Raw genomic sequence first — 21,899 nt, 5'->3', positions numbered from 1 at the left:
CTGAAGAAACTAACAATAAATACATTTTTAAATTCATAGTCATCAACTGGTATCAAACTTTAACATGTATTGAGGTACTTCTAATATTAATGGAATCATAGAATCCAATGATACAACCTATCTATATATATGTTGACTGACGTATCATATTGCCACCCTCCCTCATCCCAAACTGCTATGCTGGCTCACGTATTTAAGACAATAAAAGAAGATAGTGCCACCATAGGGTATGGTGACCGGTCTGTATCCATAACTACCTTTTGTAGCAATTCTTAACAGGTGAAGTACACCTGAGCATTCCAGGATAGCCACCAATAAAATCATATTATGAACGTGCTATTTTTACTCAAATTCCTCCAAAACTTGAGTATTATCAAACTTCAAACACAACCAAATTAATCACTGAGAAAAACTGTATTAAATGTTAAAATGAAGTATCTTCCTTACCTTTAAAACTTTTTAACTATAGTCACAAGTCTACCCATATTACTAAAACAATTTATAGTGGTTACTAATACAAACTAAAAAAGTAGGAAATAATTTAAGTTACATTCCCTTGTACCTGAGAGAAAAGTTTAGAGCTTTCTCTATGTAAAAAAGTTTTCCTTTCAGACATAGTCAACTGAAACTGGATGTCATACAGACAGTACATAAGAACAATGCAACACCCATGAAGAAGAGTCTAAATAAAATGACCCTTCCTATTTACACTGCAGTTAATAGAAAATTACATAGAAAATCATTTCATATCCCAAGAAAAACAATATTCTTTCTCAACAGATAATCCAGAGCATAGGTATATCTTTAAAGGCCCACAAACAGGTTGCATGCAAAAATGTGCATATTTAAATCCTCCTCTAAAAGTCTATAGTTCCTACCATACTGGAAATACACAGTAAAAGAACCTATAGAGAGAATCAGAAACTTTCCCTGTCACTAATTTAACATTACATCATATGGCCCAGCAGCAAAGAAAAGACAGATGCTCAACCATGGAGATTTAGTTACAGTACGATTTTGTTCATAAGAAACCATGACAAAATATTTTAAATTACTATGATAGAAACCCATTCCCAAATGTCAAGTAAAAACTTGGGGCCCCTTCTCTCATCCAAGCCACTTAGACAAAACTCGAAACAGAAGATTAATAGGAACATGATTAGATAAAACTGCTAAGACATTCTCAACTGCTGAACACTGAGCTTGTTACTTGCTCAGAGGAATTTCAAGCCCAGTGAAGGTATGGGTACGTACATCTTTCTTTTCCCCTTTTTTCTTTTTAAAATGCCCCCACATCGCTGATTTTCCTGACATATCTTACATAGACCAAATATTTTTTAAACATCTGTACAAACATATAAGTAAGTACAGTTACAAAAACTCAGGAGTCAGATGAGCTCCATCAGTTCATTATAAGTAGTAACAAGCCTGCTGAGTACAAAAGCCCACTCTTCATTTTTGGCCTTTTTTTTCTTTTTAAGTTAAACGAACACATTAAAAGGCATGACACTTAAAACAGCACAGAATGTGACAGCATTATCACAAAGTATGCATATTAATACACTTTAAAACCAGGGAACAGGGCAGTACTGAGTAGAGATGAAATAAACAAACAGAAGCCGAGCCGGTCAGGACCGAGTAAGGTTGAGGTTAGTGGCAACAGCATGTGTGTGGTTTCCAGGAAACCTTCAGTAAGACTGCTGTTAGCCCTAGCCCCGCACCTTGCCCAGCCCAGTGTGCTGCCTCTTCCTCCAGCTCCCGCCTGGCTTAGAGCAGCACTGCCCTGCTCCCAGGGGTGCAGCCGCCCAGCCTGAACTCACCTTGGCAGTAGAAGGGCCGGAAGTTTAAAACCTGTTAAAGCATCATGCCAAGTGCAATGAACATGCACACTTCATACACTCATGTTTTCAGAGAGAGAGAAAATGTACCACAAATAAGACTACCTCTACACAAATACCCTTTCAGAGAAGCAATTTCTAAAACACCTGTATTTGTAGAAATGTAAGAAAAGTACAATAGTGGTACTGATGTACCACAAAAATAAAAATAAGTTACCTAATGGATTAAAGTACCAAAAATAATCATGGCATCACCTACTTTAACTGCCATTATTTGCCCACTGGGTTTGTGGACCATTTTGTTGACAGAACCATAAGCTCCTCGTCCAATTTCTCCAAGGTCTTTCAAGTCCTCTGCAGTGAAATCCCAGTGTTGTTCAGGGGAGATCTTCAGTTTTCCTGATGACTCAATGCTGTGTGTTCTCAGTCTTTCTCTGTTAAAATATTGGGAAGCAATTTTTCCACATTTTAAATAGGTTTTAACTTTTTTCTTTTAGCTAATAGTGATCATTGTGTGGGAAAATTTGTTTTCTTATAAGTTATTTAAATAGTCTGACCTCCAGGTTTTTGAAGCTGTTTGTGTCATCTTATATTTTTACATCGTGATTTAAGAAAAACCTACACGTAGGTAGCCAATAGGTACAATTGCAGTGACATTCATAAACTTAAACTTCTACTTACTAATGAACCTAATAATGCTGTTGGCCAGTTTTCATTCCCAAATATCAAATCTTTCAAACTCTGCAAAAATGTATTATCAAATAAGTATCCTAAGAGTTGTAAATTTCATTTCCAAAAAAAGGCTCCCTCTATTGTGCCCCACATTAGTTATTCCAGGGCCTCAATATTTAGTAAGTAAAGCTATTCCCAAAATTTGCTTCAGGTAAGGAGGTATTTTTAAATTCCAAAGTGCAGGTATCCTATATAGCAATGATATCAGAATATCTGGGGATGGGAATCGGAAAACAATATTCTTAAAAAAAATCCCTGCTGATTCCAGCAGTATTTGAAAACTATCTCTTAATATATTGTGCTGTTCTCTCTAATACCATGAATAGTTAAGTGAAAACCAGCTGGCTCTGTGGAGAATGTGCTATTCAGAATTTAACCATTCAGTCTTTCAAAATGTAGGGCAATGCACCAAAAAGTGAGTTACTCATGGAAAAGAAGAGTTCACTTTACTACAGATTTGCCTTAAACAAAATACTACCTACAGAATCCCAAACTGGTGATCAAAGTATTAACTTCTAACCATATTTATATAAAAAGTCAACCCAAGGAAAATTAAAAATCATTATTTCTCCCCAATGTACACACTCCACTCTCCAACGTGTAAGAAAAATCTGTATCAATTTAGCAGTCTAGATATATATTCTGTTCAACATATTAAATGATCAGAATTTCCTTTTTCTCTTTTGTTAGTATATGTTTGTAGTACGTAAAAATTATATTCACTGTAGGGAATTGGTACATGTATATAACACATTCTGAGACAAGATTTTACTGTGTTCCAAGCTTGCCTGAAGCTTGAAATTCTGTCTTACCCCTCCTGAGTACCAGGATTATAGGCAGGCATCATCAATTCTTTTACATTCTGATGTAGTTTAATTAGGGAAAGCTTATGTTTTCAATTATTTATTTTCTTCTTTCCAAAACTGTGGAATTGCTTTTCTAATTAGTTAAACTTTTTGGTAGCCACTTCTAAGGTTCTCAAAATTTTTAGAATGTTAAATTCTCTCTCCACAATAGTCACATACAGTAATACTGACCCAAGGTTACACTCTAAAGATTAGTGCACTCTGTATGTGGGTAACATCTTAGTGAACTGGTGACCCAAAGAACATATTCTTTGTAGTATTAATAATTCAACAAATCAGCCTCCTTTAAGACAAATGCTTTTCATTTCAGTTTAAAATACTTCCATACACAATATTTGACACTCTAGCATCCAGAGTCATTAGAAGCCCAGCAATCAGTGGCATAAATGACCATTTGTATAGCAGTGAAGCCAGAACTGACCTCTGAAATGGAAATCAGATCTACGTGGAAACAAAAATGATCTTAGTAATCTTTAAGTAGACAGATGAAGCCAGAGGATATTCTAATGTAAAGAAATTTTACATATAAAGACTATTGTTCTATGAGCATTGGCAAGTAAATACCATCTCCATGGCTAAGTTTAATCACCATACAGCACTAGCCTATAGCTCAGGGTAGCTTAAGAGTTAACCAAAATTACTTCTATGGGCTATGCCTGTAATCTCAGCTACTCAGGAGGCTGAGGCAGTAGGATCACATGTTTATTCCCTTCTGGGCAATCTAGCAAGACCATGTCTCAAAATAAAAAAAGGATAAGGATGTAGCTCTGTGGTACAGTACCGCTGGATTCAATCCCCATTACGAGAAAGGGGGAAAAATGTAAATTACAATCAACATTTTATAACTTTTCAATAATGTAACACTTGTGACAGTCAATGGAGGCACACCTTGTGGCACACATGCTATTTTGTTTTTCTTTTAAGACAAAAATGTTAACATATCAGTTATATTTTCTAAATTAAAGCTTCATTATTTAGGTGTAATTTCAGTGCTGGCACTGTGTGATAAATCACTAGGGTCTGGGGCTACAGTATGGGTACTCATCTCTAAAAGGTTCACCATCACTATTCTACATGATTCCCAATTTCTCAACTTGCTGGTTTTAATCTTAAAGAAAGATCAAGTTATCTGACTTCTCTTAGGGATAGCATTTTTCCTAATGAAGAGACTACATTTTATCAAAAAGCAGGTCCTAAATATTTCTCTTTTTTTCCCCATTATTTTCTGTGAACACTTTATACAGATCATCCTTGTCAGCCTTCAATGAATACTCTATAGAATTCTGACTCCAAGCTCCTTATCAAGGTGGCAAATTTAACCAAGAACACCTGTGGCAGTAATCGTCAGCTACTAACCAATATCCCTGTTCCCCTTCCATGTTCCTAATGGATCCTCTTTTATTTATGGTAGCAAGACACCCCACTGAAAAACTATACAGTACAGTATAGTACTATTTCCCAACTACTAGAGACTAAACTGTGTTCCACCCAAAATTCTCAAGTTGAAGCACTTCCCATGTGACCCTACTGAAGAAAGGACCTACAAGAAATCAAGTTTAAATGACACTAGGTCCCTGATGCACCTGCCTGACTGTTCCTATGAGAGGAGACAACAGAGTTCATTTTCTTTCCACACTCACACACATACAAAACGGTCATGTAAACACTCACTAAGATAGTAACCAACTGCAGGCCAAGGGAAGACGTTTCACAGCAGAACCTACCTTGCATCTTGATTTCGGACTTCCCAGCCTCTACAAATTGTGTAAAACAAATGTACATGGTTTAAACTACCCCAAGCCAAGGTACCAATGGTTTTTGCAGTTATATTTGAAAGCAATTGACACAGCTAAAAAGAAAGGCCTTTTTCTCTCCCTGCCCCTTTCTCTTTCATGTTTCCTAGAATATCAGTAACACCTAGAGCTCCAGAAACGCTTCATACCCTTCAATACAGGAATAACAGAGGAGCATAAAAACACTCTACACTCATGAGGGTAAGGATGATGACCCTAGCCTGCCTAGATCAAGTCTTATAAAAAGGAAATAAACTATCTGGTTTAATCCATCATTTGTTTTTGACCTTCATGTTTTTATGCAAACAAACTTGCTTTTTTTTTTTTAATTTTAGGGAAGGGTCTACAGAGTGTTCAGGGTTTTGCTACTAGATCGGACTCATAGTGTTCTGCCTGTTTACAGCCTCCCAAGAGCTGGGATTACAGGCATGTACCACCACATCCAGTCTCAACTGCCCTCTAAGCGCGCCCCAGGGGCAGGGCCAGCACAGCAGGCCCGGGAAACCCAGGGCCCCTTAGCCTGCTTGCAGGTGCTTTAATCTGCTGATCTATTTGGCCAGCCCTACAAACTTGCTTTTAATTAACATACTACCTAATGCTATTTCCCAGTGGTTCTCAATAAAGAAGTTAGTACTGAATGTCTCAGCATTTGAAAGTGAGAGGGCAGGAGGAAGGGAGCACTACACTGCACTGTGTCCATCACAATGACTGGGAAATATGATTAGTATTTAGTTGCTGATGGTCAGTGATGCTAAACACCTTCACATCCACAGATCATTCCAACCAAAAGTACTTCACTGAATAGATTTCTTAACTCTGCTATCCCAGATTTCTTAAAGGCTTACTAGATTTCATATCTAAAATAATCGTTGGTTCCCACAGACTCACATGTTCTAGAAAAAGCACACATTTATACAAAGAAAAATAACACAGATGCTACGGGTAACCAAAAGAAGTAAAATGTGCATATTCATATATGTAATTTTTATAAAACTACAGGTGGAATTCTTGACACAGGGGCTTGAGTACAATGTACAGGCCTTACTAATGTATAATTTAATGCACAGATATATTTTGAAATCAAGAACTTATCCAGTTATTTAAAATCTGAAAACTCTCATCTTTGAGCCTATGTGTTTGTATTGAAATCTTTCCTGATTATTTATCTTCTTGTCAGAAATGACCAATGGCCCATTTACTATTTGATCATAAAGATACTTCCTAAAATCAAATTAATTTTAAAACAAATAAGACAATATAATGAAATAATGTTCCAGAACATTAATTAGACTGGGAGTGAAAAAGGCTGTATTTAGATCCAATGTGCCTAATAAATCTACCCAAATTTGTATGTGTGTGTAGCCTTTTTTCTTTTCCTAAGAAATAATTGCATGGCAAAGTTTACTAATAACAGCTATAACTGCATGCTGCTCTTCCATCCCCACCTGGTACCACATTCAACTACATCTCTGTTGCAAACTCAGAAACAAGACAACTATTTGAATTTCTTTTTCCAATCCTATTACTCCAAAAGCCTTTCTAAAGTTACACAGGGAAATTATATACATATTTTTATATATAAATAAAAAGCAATCATTGCAAGAAAAAGCCTAAAACCTTGCAGAAGATCTCCCACACACATGCACCACCAGTTAGTACACTTCAGTCTGTTAGTTGCGCAGGTTAATAGTTCCTGTTCTGGTTCTAGTTCCACTTACTTTTGTTTCTTAGAAACAGCGGCTCACTCGGATGCACAGCTGGTCACTATCTGTAAAACACCAATCCCCATTTGACAAGCCATTCTGCTTCTGTACTTCCTGCTTGCTTATCCCATATAAGCCCTAGATCACTAGAGGTCAGGACCTGACATTTTGGAAACAATCCCAATCAATGCTTATAAATGTAAATAAAATTCTAGGTGTCACTTTGGTGTTTTTGCTTGCTGCTGTACTATGTGTACAGGTTACAAAAATGGTACACTAATTACTACTTTACAGATTTCACATAACATACTAGTCAGTGAATAATCTGTATCACTACTGTAATGGTGGTACACCATGTCTGGTTTTAGAGCATCCAAAGCCAAAATGACTGCTGACTAGGTGCCTAGTCAATGGTACATTTCTTCCCACCCTAGTTTCAAAAATTATAATGTTCACTCTTTTCAATTGCATTTAATTATTTGTAAAATTTTAAGAGCTAACATGGCACCGTTCAATCCTCGTGGTTCAAGTATTTATTTTGGTGTTGCAGCTTTCACTAACAAATTCTTTAGAACATCAATCCTTGTTCAGCACTGCAAGTATTTTTCCAATTTGTTTTTTACCTTCTCAACGTATTTATGAATTTATACAAGTAAAATAATTCAATAATTTGTATGCCTTCAGTCATCCCTTCCACACTCTCTTTTATTGTGTCACTTAGCATCTTTTATGTCCACATCTATAATGGGGATTTCACTCTCCCACTATATTTTAAGATTTCTAGCAATCTCTTTTCATTTGTCACCTTTTCAATAATACTGTCACCAATTTGTTCTTACCTCAAGATTTTCCAGTCCTTTTTTATAAATGCCATGACTTCTAGACTATTAAGAATCCCAATTACTGTGTTTTAAAAAAGTATTTTGAATCCTGCAGAATATCTTACTGAGAGTTGTCCTTTCTCAAAGTCATCAAAATATTATTCCTACTTCCATAACTTCTGCTCTGACATTAGTGTCAATGTGGCACCTCTATGTGGCCCACTATGTATCAGGAGACAGTTAACTCTCACAATTAAAACAACTGGGAGAAAATTGCGTGTGTGTGTGTGTGTGTGTGTGTGTGTGTGTGTAATGTATATACACATATATATGTAAAACACCAAGTATCAGGCAGTAAAGGGCAGCTCACCCTGAGAGTTAACACAATAGGTGAGATCTTCAATTGGCTTCAGTTTAATACTTAAAGAGTTCAGACTGTGGTCAGAGGAGGATCCAGAACAATCCTAGCAGCACTCTTGTTTTGAGAACATGGATCTGGGAGTCTGGGAGACCTAAGTAGCTAAAATGAACAAGACAGAGTATTGAATAGGGAGAGCTACACAGAGAATCCATAGACACAGAGCACCCCCTTCCATAAGCACATGGTTGTAGGAACCTACACAAGCCAGAGAAAGGAGCCACCCAAAAAGGTTAAAAGAATCTATCACCAGACTCACACAAAGCAGCTCCTATTCCTACTCCTTGGGATTCTGCTGTAACTAGTGGGATAAAAATTAGATCTAGACTAGCATCATCCAAGCTAAAAAGGAAGATCTGAAAGGATAAAAGTGTTCCCAAGTAATTTAATCAAAGAACACTCAAAAATATTTTTAGAATTTTAAATTGTGAAAACATCTAGTAACCAATAATGCCTGGTATGTAATCCAAACTCACCAAAGTATGCAAAGGAAAAATACTACCAATGAGAAAATCAACTGAAACTGACTCAGAAATGACGGATTCCTGAAGTAGATAATGAAACTGCATTCCATATGTTCATTAAACTAAAGTACGAGTAATATAAAAACAATAACAGAAGAAAGTTTGGGAGTCATGAATGAATGTGCTGATAGTTTTGCAGGTTATACATGTCAAATTTAGCAAACTGTATACTTTAAATATATAAAATTGCAGAAAGAGAACATGAGAAAGAAAGCCTTTGTTTTTTATTTTACTTCTGGGAAACAGATTTACATGTCATGTACACTATGTTTAAGACAGGTGCAAGATAGCTAAGGCCAGTGCAGTGCCAGTAAGAGAACTCACTGCTCCACTGACACCAATTTCCTTACTGTCTTAATACTATACTCTGAACACACAGACAGAAAAATACAATTCTCAGTGTATACTGCTCTTTTTCTACTTGCACCTGTAATACTTCAATCACAAATGCCCACATAAAATTTCAGATAAAATTCATCATTTTCCATTTTTCTTCTTGGAAAATAGAACAGTTCTTTTTTTATTGTTGTTGTTGGCTGACAGCCCACCTTGGGAGCAGGGCTGGCACAGCATGTGGTGCCAGGATCGAACTGCAGTCCCTATGGATCTGCCTAAGCTTGCCTAAGCAGGTTCTTTAGATCACTGAGCTATCTCACAGGCCCTAGAATGGTTATTTTCTATGAGGGAGAAGAACACGAAAGAAAATAAAGACGCTGCTTTGAGGCTACTTGGCTCAGAAGGGGCCATCTTTCATCACTTATTCTCTGCTGGTATATAAGAAATCCCTGGTAAAAACTTTATTTCTGCCTGTGTTATTAATAGAGATCCTTCAGAAAACTTAAGCATTTGTCTTGATTATTTTCATCTTTGTTTCTTAATAAATATTTTGTCAGAATTTCTATTCATACACTATTTTGTCTACAGACCTGAAATTACATCAAATCCATACTTTAGTTCCTGAAGCAAGTAAGAACCAATGGTCTCAACTACTTTCTATTAATAAGTTATAGCTGATTTTTAACTTTTATTATGTGAACTAACTGTTGAACATGTAAGTATGAAACAACTACAAAGTGTGATAGAAATATACAATGTTTAAATTTGAAAAAATGTAAGAGTATTTATAAAGCATGATCAAAAATATGGTGAATGTTTCTGTTGCATGGCAGCCAACAGAAAGGCAGGCACATGAAATCATAAACATGTGTCCTTATCCATCATATTCAACAGATCTGGCATGGTATAACTTATAGCTCTTTCCCAAAGTCAAAATGACCATGAAAGGTATGTATTTCAAATCAACTCAGGACACCAAGGCAGCCACTACAGCAAAAGTAAAGAAACTCAGAAAACAAAACTGACCAGTCTGCATAGCACTTTTCTCCCCCCCATGGCAAAATTTAACCATGAAAACCATCCCCCAAATTCTAAATATTATTTTGGTGTCAACCATTAATTTCAAATTCTTTAGCTGTTTATTAGGGATGGGATGAGAAGAAAAATAGGAAGAGGTATGAAATAATACAAGTATCAGGCACTCATCTCAGCAGTTTCTTCTAGGTATTTCAGTAGTTTTTCTCCCATGAATACTGTAGTACTACTTCTACTCTTCAGCTCACCTTTGCATCATACAAGGCATGTTCTATGGTCTTAATTTTTTTATATCACCCTGTCCTTGCAAACTAAGCTTTATATCTTCAGCAATGCAACTCCCCTGCACAGCACTGTCTTTGTAGGTATGTAAGGCAAACTTGCAAGTAACTACCAGTCCTTAACACAGAATGTAATTTAAGAAGCTGAAATCTAGTCCTTCAATACTATGTATAATGGACTAAACTGCTCCCCCAAACTATGTTTATCCAAAACCTTAAAATATGACCCTATTTGTACAAATGCTATTAAAGTTCTCAAATAGAGATCATTCTAGATGATCACAGACCCTAAGAAGTCCAATGACAACTGTCCTTTTCTGAGCCGCGCTCCCCTCCCAAAAAAAAAAAAGTGGGAAGAAAGTAGAGATAGAAAAGTAAGGAAAATAATCAAGTAAAAATGAAGGCAGAACAGTTACACCATTACATGTGGAGGGATACTTAGAACCACCAAAAGGAAAAACAGGAAAAAAAAAAAAGGATCTACTCTAGGTGAAACATCAACACTTTGATTTCAGATTTCTGGCCCCTTGAACTATGAGAGAATAAATTCTGTTGTCAGATTTAGCCTATGAGATATAGTTTGCTGACTATATAATATAAATAACAACTAAATGATAGATATCTAAATTACATCTATCACTTTAAACAATCTAAATACATCTATTTATTTTCCATATCTTTTCATTTTGAAATTTATAATCATGCTTTACAAGAAATTTCATGTATCTACTCATAGTTTTATTTCCAAAATTTAATCGCAAAACACATTTCTCACTTTTTCTTTAAAATCCCTACTAAATCAACAGGGTGTAGGATAAGGGATCAAATAATCCTTACCAGATCCTCTCATCACTCCAGAAATTACAACAAGAAGGCAAGAAATCTTATTCAACACCTTGGTTATATGTCATAGCTACATATTTTTCCACGAGAAATAGCTACTTATCTTACCTTCTTCCTGGACATAAGAATTTTATTTCTCAAAACATGCTTATGTCTACCACTTCTCCTATGACTAATAAATACCTTCTTGTGCCTAGAACATTTTTTAATCTAATGAATTTGTAGTGTGCCTTCTCCTTTCATTACCATATTCTTCGGCCTCACTTAGCTTGCTGTCTTACCCATGCTAATAAGCATATCTTCCTTCTTAAATCACTTCTTCCTTTTCCTCTCTAAGCAAGACTCAATTTATCATGCCAGAATGCACTCAATGCCCCAAACTCTTCTGCTCTCACCTCCGCACAGTCACATATAAAATCTACTAATCTTCCTTAGACAGGAAAATAAATATAACACATATCCTACATACCACTGCCACTTCTCTTTTGTGTCCACACTGTTAGGATCTTTAGATGAATACTGCTTTATGCATCCTTCTGCAATGCAGCTCTGTTAATTCCGGAAATTTCCACAGTAAACTCAGTCTGTCAGTTACCATGGAAACTGCCTGCTTCCTGGCACTATTAACAAAATCTTTGCCTAGATCTAAGATGAAGCAAAAGGAAAAACTAAAAAGATGTTGGGAAGAATTGCCCAAATACTCCAGACAGAAATTTTCATTCTCATATTCATACTGAGAAGATACTAGACAAATTACATAAATCTACTATTTTGAAGCAATACTGATTTCAAAAAAAAAAAAAAAAAAATGCCGTATCACCCAGAAATACAGCAATATTAAGAAGACAAGATAAACACACGTTTATATCATGCTGCTACAGATAGTACAATGTTTAAGAGAACAGAACCTGTTAGCTGTACTCAAAGCTTACCATTACAATAGATTTCCTGGGCTGTATTTCATATAGAAAAGGTCAGAAAAGCTGCCCTCAATCAACAGGTTACATATTTTTTAAAGATCTTTTTCATGTTTGGACCCCAATCTCCAATGTTAGTTAAAACCCCACCCCCTTTCACTCATGTATGTAAGAAATCAAAGTAGTTAAAAGTATACCTCAGGAGTTTGTACCAACAGGTAATCTCACTAGTAGTCTTATGACATTAGACACAGCTGCACAGGTAATCCTTTTCTACCTGTTCTCTGAAGTAATGGTGGATTACTTAAATTAAATAAATCTAATATCACACAAACACCCTAGTTTTGCTTGCTACCGCTTCCTTTCTTTCTTACTCTTTGCTTTTCCCTTCAATCTTTAAATTGCAGAGTTTAGCCTTCCATCCATTTCTCTCCTCAAAACACCCTCTGTCTTACTAGGCAATCTTATCATCCATATGCTGGCAGCTCTCAACATTTTATTTCAAATCAACACTCCTTCCTCGGACACTAGACTCAATTTCACACCACTGTGTGAAGTAGATGCATACACCTCTTTGTGTCACTAATAGAACATTTCACAAACATCTAAACATTTCTAAAATTGACTTCGTGCTTTTTTATGTCCTTTTATCCATAGATGCTCTACACCAGCAGTCTTCATCTGAGTATGGCAAGTAAGCCAGCATGAAAACAGTGGACACCTTCCTTACTTCATCATCCACATTCAAACTATTAGTAATATTTGTTAATTCTACTCTCCTTTGGAGTTTGGCCATTTCTCTCTGCCTTCACTGTCATTCATGTAATTTCACTATCACTCATCACATTTCAGCTCTACTGGCCTTCCATTCTTGCTTCCTTTTAATGTGTTCTCCACACAACAACTGAAATAATTAATTTAGAATGCATATCAGATATTCCCTTACCTGCTTATAACTCTTCCATAGCTTCCCATGGTACTTTGGGTATCGTTTCATCTATATCACAAATGGAATGTGGCCCATCTCTCCACATGTGACTACCTCTCTTCTTTTTTTTGGTACCAGAAATCAAACTCAGGACCTTGTGCTTGCCAAACAGGTGCTGTGCCACTGAGCTATATCCACAGCTCTTTACTTTTATTTTATTTTATTATTTTTTTTTAATGTATTTGGTACAGGGTCTCAACGCAGCTCAGACTCATACTGATCTTCCTGTTTCAGCCTCCCCAGTGCTGGGATTACAGGTGTGTGCCACCATGCCTGAGGTCTCGATGGCCAGCTCAGCACTCCCAAAGGTGGGGCAGTGCAGCACACGGTGCCAGGGTTTGAACCCTGGTTCCTGCACTTGCCTAAGCAGGTACTTAGTCCACTGAGCTATCTCACTGGCCCTTTTACTCTTATTTTAAATTCACTTATCCCTCCTCATTCAATCAATCTCCACTAAACTGATACCCTTTCCATTGTAGCAAAAGCTGATTCTTCAAACCTTGGCAATTTCAAATATATGCTAATACCTCTACTTACATGGCATTAACACTTCCTTCACATTTAGGCTTAGAGGCCTTCAATGGCTACTTCTTCACTATCCCTACTTTTAAGTTAAGCCTTTCTTTTTTCTCTTTCCTATTCTCTTCCATCAGTAGCACATATACTGTTCATACTTTGTCTCCCTCTTTTTCTTCCTCTAAAACTCTTCTTCCCTTTCTCCCTGCCCCAAGTTTGTGTCTATTTTTAATGGTTAAATTTCATAAAGTAGCAATTGCCCCTTTTTCAACATCAAATATCCATGCCCGTGCCACAGTAATTAATAGATGGTGAATACCCAACAAACACTTGTTGAATATATAACAAAACAATACTGGGTTTTGATGTTCTCCCTGAACCCTAAGATATCCCTAGATCCATTTCCCAAACTCTCCCTTCGACGCATTCATTCATCCTCCAGGATAAAGAGGACCACACCTCTTATCTCTGACTTCAGTAGCTCCTCACTCAGGAAAGAGGTGATGTTGAAAATCTATGCAAACCTCCATTGCTCTCTATACCAGTAGTCCTCAAACAGATACAATTCTGTGCCCTGTACATCATTTGACAACATGGGAAACATTTTGCTTGCTATAACCTTGGGAGGCAGGTGTTACTGAGATCTAATGATAGAGTACAGGAATACTGACAAATATCCATAAAGAAGAGTCTTCTAGCCAAAAACGTCCATGGACCATATTAAAGACAGTTATTCCCAGACTCTCCTCAAATAGGAAAAGGGCCAAAATGGTACCAATCTATAAAGGATTTATCATTTTTAATAAAAAAGAAAACACTGCACCAGCCCAAGCTGTTCTTAAAAGCACTATTTCAATTAAAAAAAAATAAAAACAATTTTAATAGTTACTGGTAAGAAACCAGTTAAATATATAGCACACTTACACAATGTAATGATAGCTATATAACTGAGAAAAAGGAGGGCATATGCTAATTCAGAAATATCTTCAAAACTGAGTGCTAAGATACACACCTATAATTGCACCTATTCAGGAGGAGAATTATAAGTTCACCTGAAAGAGGTAAATTATAAGTTCAAGGCCAACATGGGCAATTTAGCAACATCCTTTCTCAAAATAAAAAGTGTTAGAGATGTAGCTCAGTAGTAGAACATCCCCAGATTTGATCTCCAGGTTCGATACTCAGTACTGAAAAGAGAAAGAAAAAGGGGGAGAGATATATGAACATGTATTGGGGCTGTAGCTCAGTTGTCTGAGGCCCTGTGTTCAATCCCCAATAACTGCAAAAGAAAATAAGGAAATGAGAGAAGTACTGAGTGGGTAAAAAAAAAAAATCAAGCTACAAAGTAGTATACAATACAGCTTCATCTGTAAACATTTTTAAAGACTTAAATTACTATATAATTGTGTTAGTTGATACATTGTATCAACTTGGCTGAATCAGCGTGGGGGCCTCGCCCTGCAAGTGGGCAGGCCCCAGGAATTGAGAAAGAGTTCCTGCTCCTGCCGCCCTGCCCTGCTTCCTTGGAGAAGTCTGTCTTCAGAGAAGCTTGATCTCGGTAGCCATGCCACTCTGGAGGAGCTCCGTGTGGCGCAGTCAGTGCGGAAGGGAAAGGCTTGAGGGACGCTGCCGCAACTGCTGCTCCTCCTCTGCTCTTCATTGTTTTCTGCCGCAGGAACTGCTGTCCTTTGCCTTGGAGCCAGCGGAATATGGACTGAACCCTCCTGTAACTGTGAGCTAAATAAACCTTTCCTTCCTTCATTTTGAGTGTCAGGTATTTGCCCCAGGAACAAGTAAAAAGTAACTAAGACAATAGTCTAATACCTAGTCAGGTATAGTGGTGCACACCTATAATTCTGGCACTCAGAAGGCTGAGGCAGGAAGATTACCAACGATTTGAAGCCACCCTGGGCTATATACTGAGCTCAAGGCTAGCTTGAACTACATAGGAAGACCCTGTTTCAAAAGAAAACAAAATAATCTAATAAACTTTACTATAAGAAATATACTTTACAGGATTATCTTTAAAGTATTATCTTCATGACGGCATGAAGAGTACTTTTTATTTTAGAACATTCTTTAGCACTTCAAAACAGAAGCATACATTATTCGTTTTTTAGGGAAAAACAAACTTGTAGATAGCAAAGGTTTATTTTGGGTGTCTTTGTTATGGTTTTCTGTATTGAAGAAAAAGAAATCCTAGTAAACAGTTTTGTTTTTTGAGATGAGCTCTTGCTGTATTACCTAAGCTCACCTCAAAGTCCTGGGCTCAAACAGCCCCCTACCTCAGCCTCCTGAGCAACTATAACTACAGCACAGTACTCAGCTTGAAAATGATTTAATTTTAAAGTACAATGAACACAACACATTCCTACACATTATCTAGAGTAGTTCAACTACTTAAAGGTGCATAATATAACTAATGTGATATAATAAATATTCCAGATCAGTGATAGTGAGTGAACATTTTAGAGAGAGGGCTCAAACTGTAATCCAAATGTACCACAAAATGCCAACACTGCAATTAAACCTGAATACTGAGGTTTTAGTTTATAAAAAACAATTCATACACTTATATCTTTTTACCTTAAAAGAACAAATAATATATATGCCATAATTTTCCACCACTACTCTAATCTTCAAAAATAACAAATTTCCTAAAAACTTCACTCTTAATTTCTTTCAAATATCAGGACAAGGAAAATTTAACCAGTTAAAATTTGTCACAATTTTATTCTACAGGTATAAGAAGAAAAAAAAAAAAAAAAACAGTAAAAAAAAAATTGTGCCGGTATATTTATCCACAAGCATGACTGCTGAAACACATAGGTCCTTTAAGAACAAGGATACAAACCATAATTACTGTTTAGTGAGAAAAAATAGCCCATCTATAATATAACTTTCATTGTTACTTTTGACTTTTCTGTTTACATAGAGCAAAATGCCCATATAAAATTATAGGCATACAGTTCAATGACTAAGTTTTGACAAGTGTTTACACCCTTAAATCTTGCTAGATGTAACAAGGAGAGAACCCTTTAATATGCCCCAGAAACTTCTCTTGTGCTATTTGTGTCAATTTCCCCCTGAAGTAATTATTGCTCTAATTTTGACTACTACTGATCAGTACTCTGGAAATTACATAATGTGCTCTCTTCTGTGTCTGGCTGCTTATCAGTATTTTTTCACATTCACCAGTATAGTCCAGGCACTGTCCATTCAATTGCTAGAGTATTTTACAGAGTATACTACAACTTGTTTATCCATACCCCTTTATGGGACATTTAGGTTCTTTCTAGGTTGGGGAACTATTATGAATAAAGTTTCTAACAACATTCACTTAATAGTTTTTCTGAAGACATTTTCACCCTGAGTAAATTTTAGTCAGGAGTAAAACAGCTGGGTTATACAGCAGGCATATTTTCAACTTTATAAAAACTATCAAAGAATTTTATAAAGTAAGTATGCCATTTTCTCCTACCCGAAACATGAAAATTCTGATTACACCATGTGTTTGGCTAAGGCATTCATTGTGTAGCCTGAAATTTTACCCATTCTGGCTATGAAAAGCCTTAACAAATCAAGAGTGACACCAGCATGAGCATGAGTGGGTGTTAAATTATTAAAAGTCCATATAAGAAATAATTAGGCCCTTTCCCATCTTGCAAGGTGGCGAGTGAAAAAACTGAGAAGCCAGACACTAAAGAGAAGAAACTTCAAGCCAAGAAGGCTTCGGTCAGTGGTACTGTTAAAAAGGGTAAGGTAAAGGAAAAAAAAAAAAGTCCAATAAGAGGCAGCCCCACTGCAGCCAAAATCCTGTCCTGGTTAGACGAACTGGTAGACACACCTCATCTGCTATGTATTCCAGAAAGGCTTTGTACAAGAGAAAGTATATAGCTGCTAAATCAAAGGTTGAGAAGAAAAAGGAGAAAATGCTTACTACAATCACAAAACCAGTCAGTGGGGACAAAAATGGAGGTACCTGGGTGGTAAAGCTTCGAAAAATGACTAGATACTACTGAAGATGTGCTCCAAAAGCTCTTGAACCACGGCAAGAAATCCTCAGTCAGCATGTGAGTAAACTTTGAGCTAGCATCACTCCCAGCACCATCTTGATCATCCTCACTGGGCATCACAGAGGCAAGACAGTGGTCTTCCTGAAGCAGTTGGCCAGTGGCTTGCTGCTTGTGACTGGGCTTCTTAGCCTTAATTGTGCTAATCTATGAAGAACACACCAGAAATCTGTCATTGCCACCTCTACAAAAATTGATATCGGCAAAGTGAAAATCCCCACACACCTCACTTATGCTTACTTCAAGAAGCAGCAGCTGCGGAAGCTCAGACACCAGGAGGGTGAGATCTTTGACACCAAGAGAGATACCAGATTCCAGAGCAGTGCAAGGTGGATCAGAGAGCGGTCGACTCACAGATTTTAGCAAAAATCAAAGCTGTTCCTCAGCTCTGGGGCTATTTGCAATTCGTTTTTGCTCTGACAAATGGAATTTACCCTCTTAAATTAGTGTTATAAATTTCTTACTGATAAGCGGGGCTGGGGAGATGGCTCAGTAGAATAAGTGCTTGCCTGGCAAGCACAAAGGCCTGAGTTCAATCCCCGGTTCTGTCAAAAATAAATACATAAATTTATTACTAAGGACCTAATAACTGATACATTAAAAAAAGAAAAAAGAAAGAAAGAATTATATCCACAGATAACCTCAACCCAAGGCTGGTCTCTCCTCAGCCTCTGCAGATAACACAAAATTTTATACTGAACAAATGGACAGAGAGACACCTGCCACGAAAGACATGCAGTAATGTATATTACATAAAAATCTATAAAGTAAAGCTATATCTTCCCTTACCTAATATGACTCCCAGAACTATAGCAGCCAGATTTATGGTTTTACCGTAGCTCACAAACATGGTCTAACTTCTTACCAACCCTTCAAAGGAAATGGAGTAGGGATAGTAGGGCACACTAGATACTAATATCCAGGAATCCTCCAAAGGAAAAAAAAAATCAGTGCTTCTCCTCTCACTTCACTATAAATCCAACCAAATTAAAAGCTTATAACCAATTTTTACGGCCTCATTGTGTGTGTCTGTGTGTGTGTGTGTGTGTGTGTGTGTGTGTGTGAGAGAGAGAGAGAGAGAGAAAGAGAGAGAGACGAGAGACAGAGAGAGAGACAGAGACAGAGAAAGAGAGAGAGAGAGAGATAGACTGACTTAAAAAGAGCTGGAGAATACCAGAGATCAACAAAAACAAAATAAGAGAAAACATATACAATATTGTTAAAGGAAAACACTTTAAAAGAAATTAGACTAGAAACCAAGAAGGTGAAACTCTGAAGCAGAAGGGGCCAGGGAGATGGCTCAGTAGGTTAAGTGCTTCCCTGGCAAGCACAAGGTCCCGAGTTCAATCCCTGGTTCTGAGAAAAAGAAAAAAGAAAAAAAGAAACTATCACTCATAAACTCTGAAGCAGAGTTACATTAAGGAGGGATAAAAGAAGAGAAAACCAAAAGAATACGAAAATAGTATGTAAACTGTTTACTTAGTATGAAAAACAGTGGTTTTTAAAGTGAAAGAATCTTCTGAGAGACAGAGTGGTGGCACACACCTTTACTCCTAGCACTAGGGAGGTTGAGGCAGGAGGATCCTTTTAGTTTTGAGACCAGCATGGGCTTCAAAGTGAGCTCAAGGCCAGCCTGAACTTCATGGTGAGACCCTGTCTCAAAAATAAAAAAAATAACAAAATTTTTAAAAGTCTACTAAGAGCAAGATTCAAGGAAAGAAGGGGAAAGGAAGAACAGAATAGAGAAGTAAAATGAAGCATAAAAATTGAGATCTTAGACACTGGGCTAAAGACAGACCTCCATAATCAACTACAAAGAAAATAGCAGGTCATCTTCCAAGGTACAGAAATCACAATCACATGTGACACTTTAAAATGCCAGAAGGCAGAAGCACGAGTAACACATCCAAAACTCTGAAGAAAAATTTCTGCTCCAAATTCCTACACCTAATAACATAACTACCCTACTATGAAGATCAATTGGGTAAAGATACTTTCCATTATACAAAGGCAATAAAACCTACTAAGAAAGAATTCTTACAAAGATTCAGAAAAGAAAGGCTACCACCAAAATAAGAGTGCAAACTGAGGAAAAAAAAAAAAAAAGGAAAAACAGAACAATCAAAAGAAAAATAAATCATGTGATGCCAGAAACACGAATTCAAAATCAAACATTCACAAACCATGATGCCATCCCAAAATGTTTTTATTACAGATTAGAACAACAGTATGAATGCAGAGCTGACTCAAGCAAAAAGGAAAACTGAGAACCAGCTGATAACACTAAATCATGTTGAGAGAAGACTTAATAAACCATTAAGTGAGGCAATAATTAACCCTGAAGAAAACAAAATTATTCAGGAACAGTAACATCATACTGTGACTCAGTTATAAATAATACTGCAAAAACATATTTCTTTTACATAGCAAACATCCTTAATAACAGATTAATATATTACACAAAGGTAAAGAGCATCATGATATTCTGAACTAAATCAGGACTCAAAAACTTGCTGTCTGCTTAGAAATGGTTAAGATACTGGGCAGTAGAAAAAAAAAAAAAAAAAAAAAACTAAGACTGTTGTTGTTGTTATTAAGAGAGAGTCTCACTATGTAGTCCAGGCTGGCCTTAAATTTACAATGATTCCCCCTGCCCTAGCCTCTTGAGTGTTGGAATTACAAGTGTGTGCCATCACATATGGCCAGCCATATCTTTAAAAAGACAGACATTTGCAAGACTATGGATTAAACAACCAATGCTATTTTTTAATGTCTACCTGAGCCTCTGATTCAAAAAACAAAAATAACTTGTAACACCAAAACTAAATTTATTTTTAGTAGATATGCAACCTAACAATACTTATCATTAATTTCTTCAAATAAATATTTCAGAATTAACATCTACTACTACTTCACTGATAAATGACCAGGTAGAAGGGAACAACGTTCTTGCACATTAAGCCACGGGAGGCCAGAGAATCAATTCTAACCATCTGATTACCATGGCCACTCTACTGAGCATCATTTCCCCAGTGAACTGCTGACATATAAAAATGCTTCACAAACATGCAGGGCACTAAGATAGAATGTGCAGCTGAGGACAAGACTGACACCACTGAACTGTAACTTGCAGAAATATAATGCAAGCTTCTAAAGACATCCTGAAAGCAGTGTTATTCACTGCAGCCAAAAACTGCAACCGATCCAATGTCCATCAACAGAAAAATGGTTAAAGAAAATATCATACGCAAACACAATAAAGTATCATTCACCCTTCAAAAAGAAAGGAAACTGTGATTCATACAATCACATATGGTTGAACCTTAAAGACATTATTTTCAATGAAGTAACCTAGGCACAAAAGAACAAATACTGCTGATTTTATTATAGTAAGTACACAGGTTAGTCAAATTCAGAGCAAAAAATAGAATAAAGGTTAACAAGAATCTGGGAGAATGGGGAATGAATGCATAGAGGTAAGATGTGAGAACAAAACATTCTGGAAATCAACAGTGGTGATGAATGACTTAATGACAATGAACTGTATCCTTAAAAAAATGGGTAACATGAAAATTTTATGTGATACATACTATATATAATAAGGAAAAAAGTTTACAATAATAAGGCCAAATGAGCTCTCCTTCTTAAAAGCATACTGCACATGTTCATTACAAAAAGGGCCTTAAAATATCAACTACTTGTACCTACGAATTATACCTATAAATATTTCTATCATTGCTGCTACTTTATATAAGTACTCCATCACAGACATGTAGAGATTTCACATTACTACAATTGCTTAAGAAATTTCAGAGATGCAAAACAACCTTCCATGTTTATGTAGACTAATGGCTTTCACATACCAAGAAATTCATTAGAGACATACTAGGCAATATTTTGAATAAGGGAAGACAATGCTACAACGCCCTCTCTCACCCGAAAGCAGTTCTTCCCTTGTCTTTATAGCCTATCCACCTTACTCATGAGAAGTATTATAAACTGAGTTATTTACATTCCTTCTCTTTCCTCCTTCCTCCCTTTCTCTCTCCCTCCCAAATATACAAAATAATGACCGTCACTATCCAAATGCAATACCTGAATTAAGATGAAAGTTAAACTCAGTAGTGTCCCAAATTTTCTGATCAAGGAGATTATGGGGCCAAAGAGGAAAGTGATCAATGATGTAGAGTGTGCCTAAGGAGAGTCACATGGAGA

The 21,899-nt window shown here is 36.6% G+C and overlaps 1 protein-coding gene across 2 annotated transcripts in view; it reads right to left on the bottom strand.

The window, feature by feature from the left end:
- The window catches only part of Map2k4 (mitogen-activated protein kinase kinase 4), a 135,585-nt gene that overhangs the window by 51,338 nt on the left and 62,348 nt on the right, over positions 1 to 21,899 (bottom strand). For both annotated transcript variants that reach the window (XM_004645174.1, XM_012517843.2), the window contains one exon: positions 2,098 to 2,272. In XM_004645174.1, coding sequence (XP_004645231.1) covers positions 2,098 to 2,272 — 175 coding nt within the window. The remainder of the gene's footprint in view (positions 1 to 2,097; positions 2,273 to 21,899) is intronic.

The sequence above is a fragment of the Octodon degus genome, unplaced genomic scaffold (genome assembly GCF_000260255.1).
Source record: "Octodon degus isolate 3935 unplaced genomic scaffold, OctDeg1.0 scaffold00219, whole genome shotgun sequence".
Lineage (NCBI taxonomy): Eukaryota > Metazoa > Chordata > Mammalia > Rodentia > Octodontidae > Octodon > Octodon degus.
Note: the sequence above shows the minus strand (reverse complement) of the source record. Positions and strands in the feature narration are given on the sequence as shown.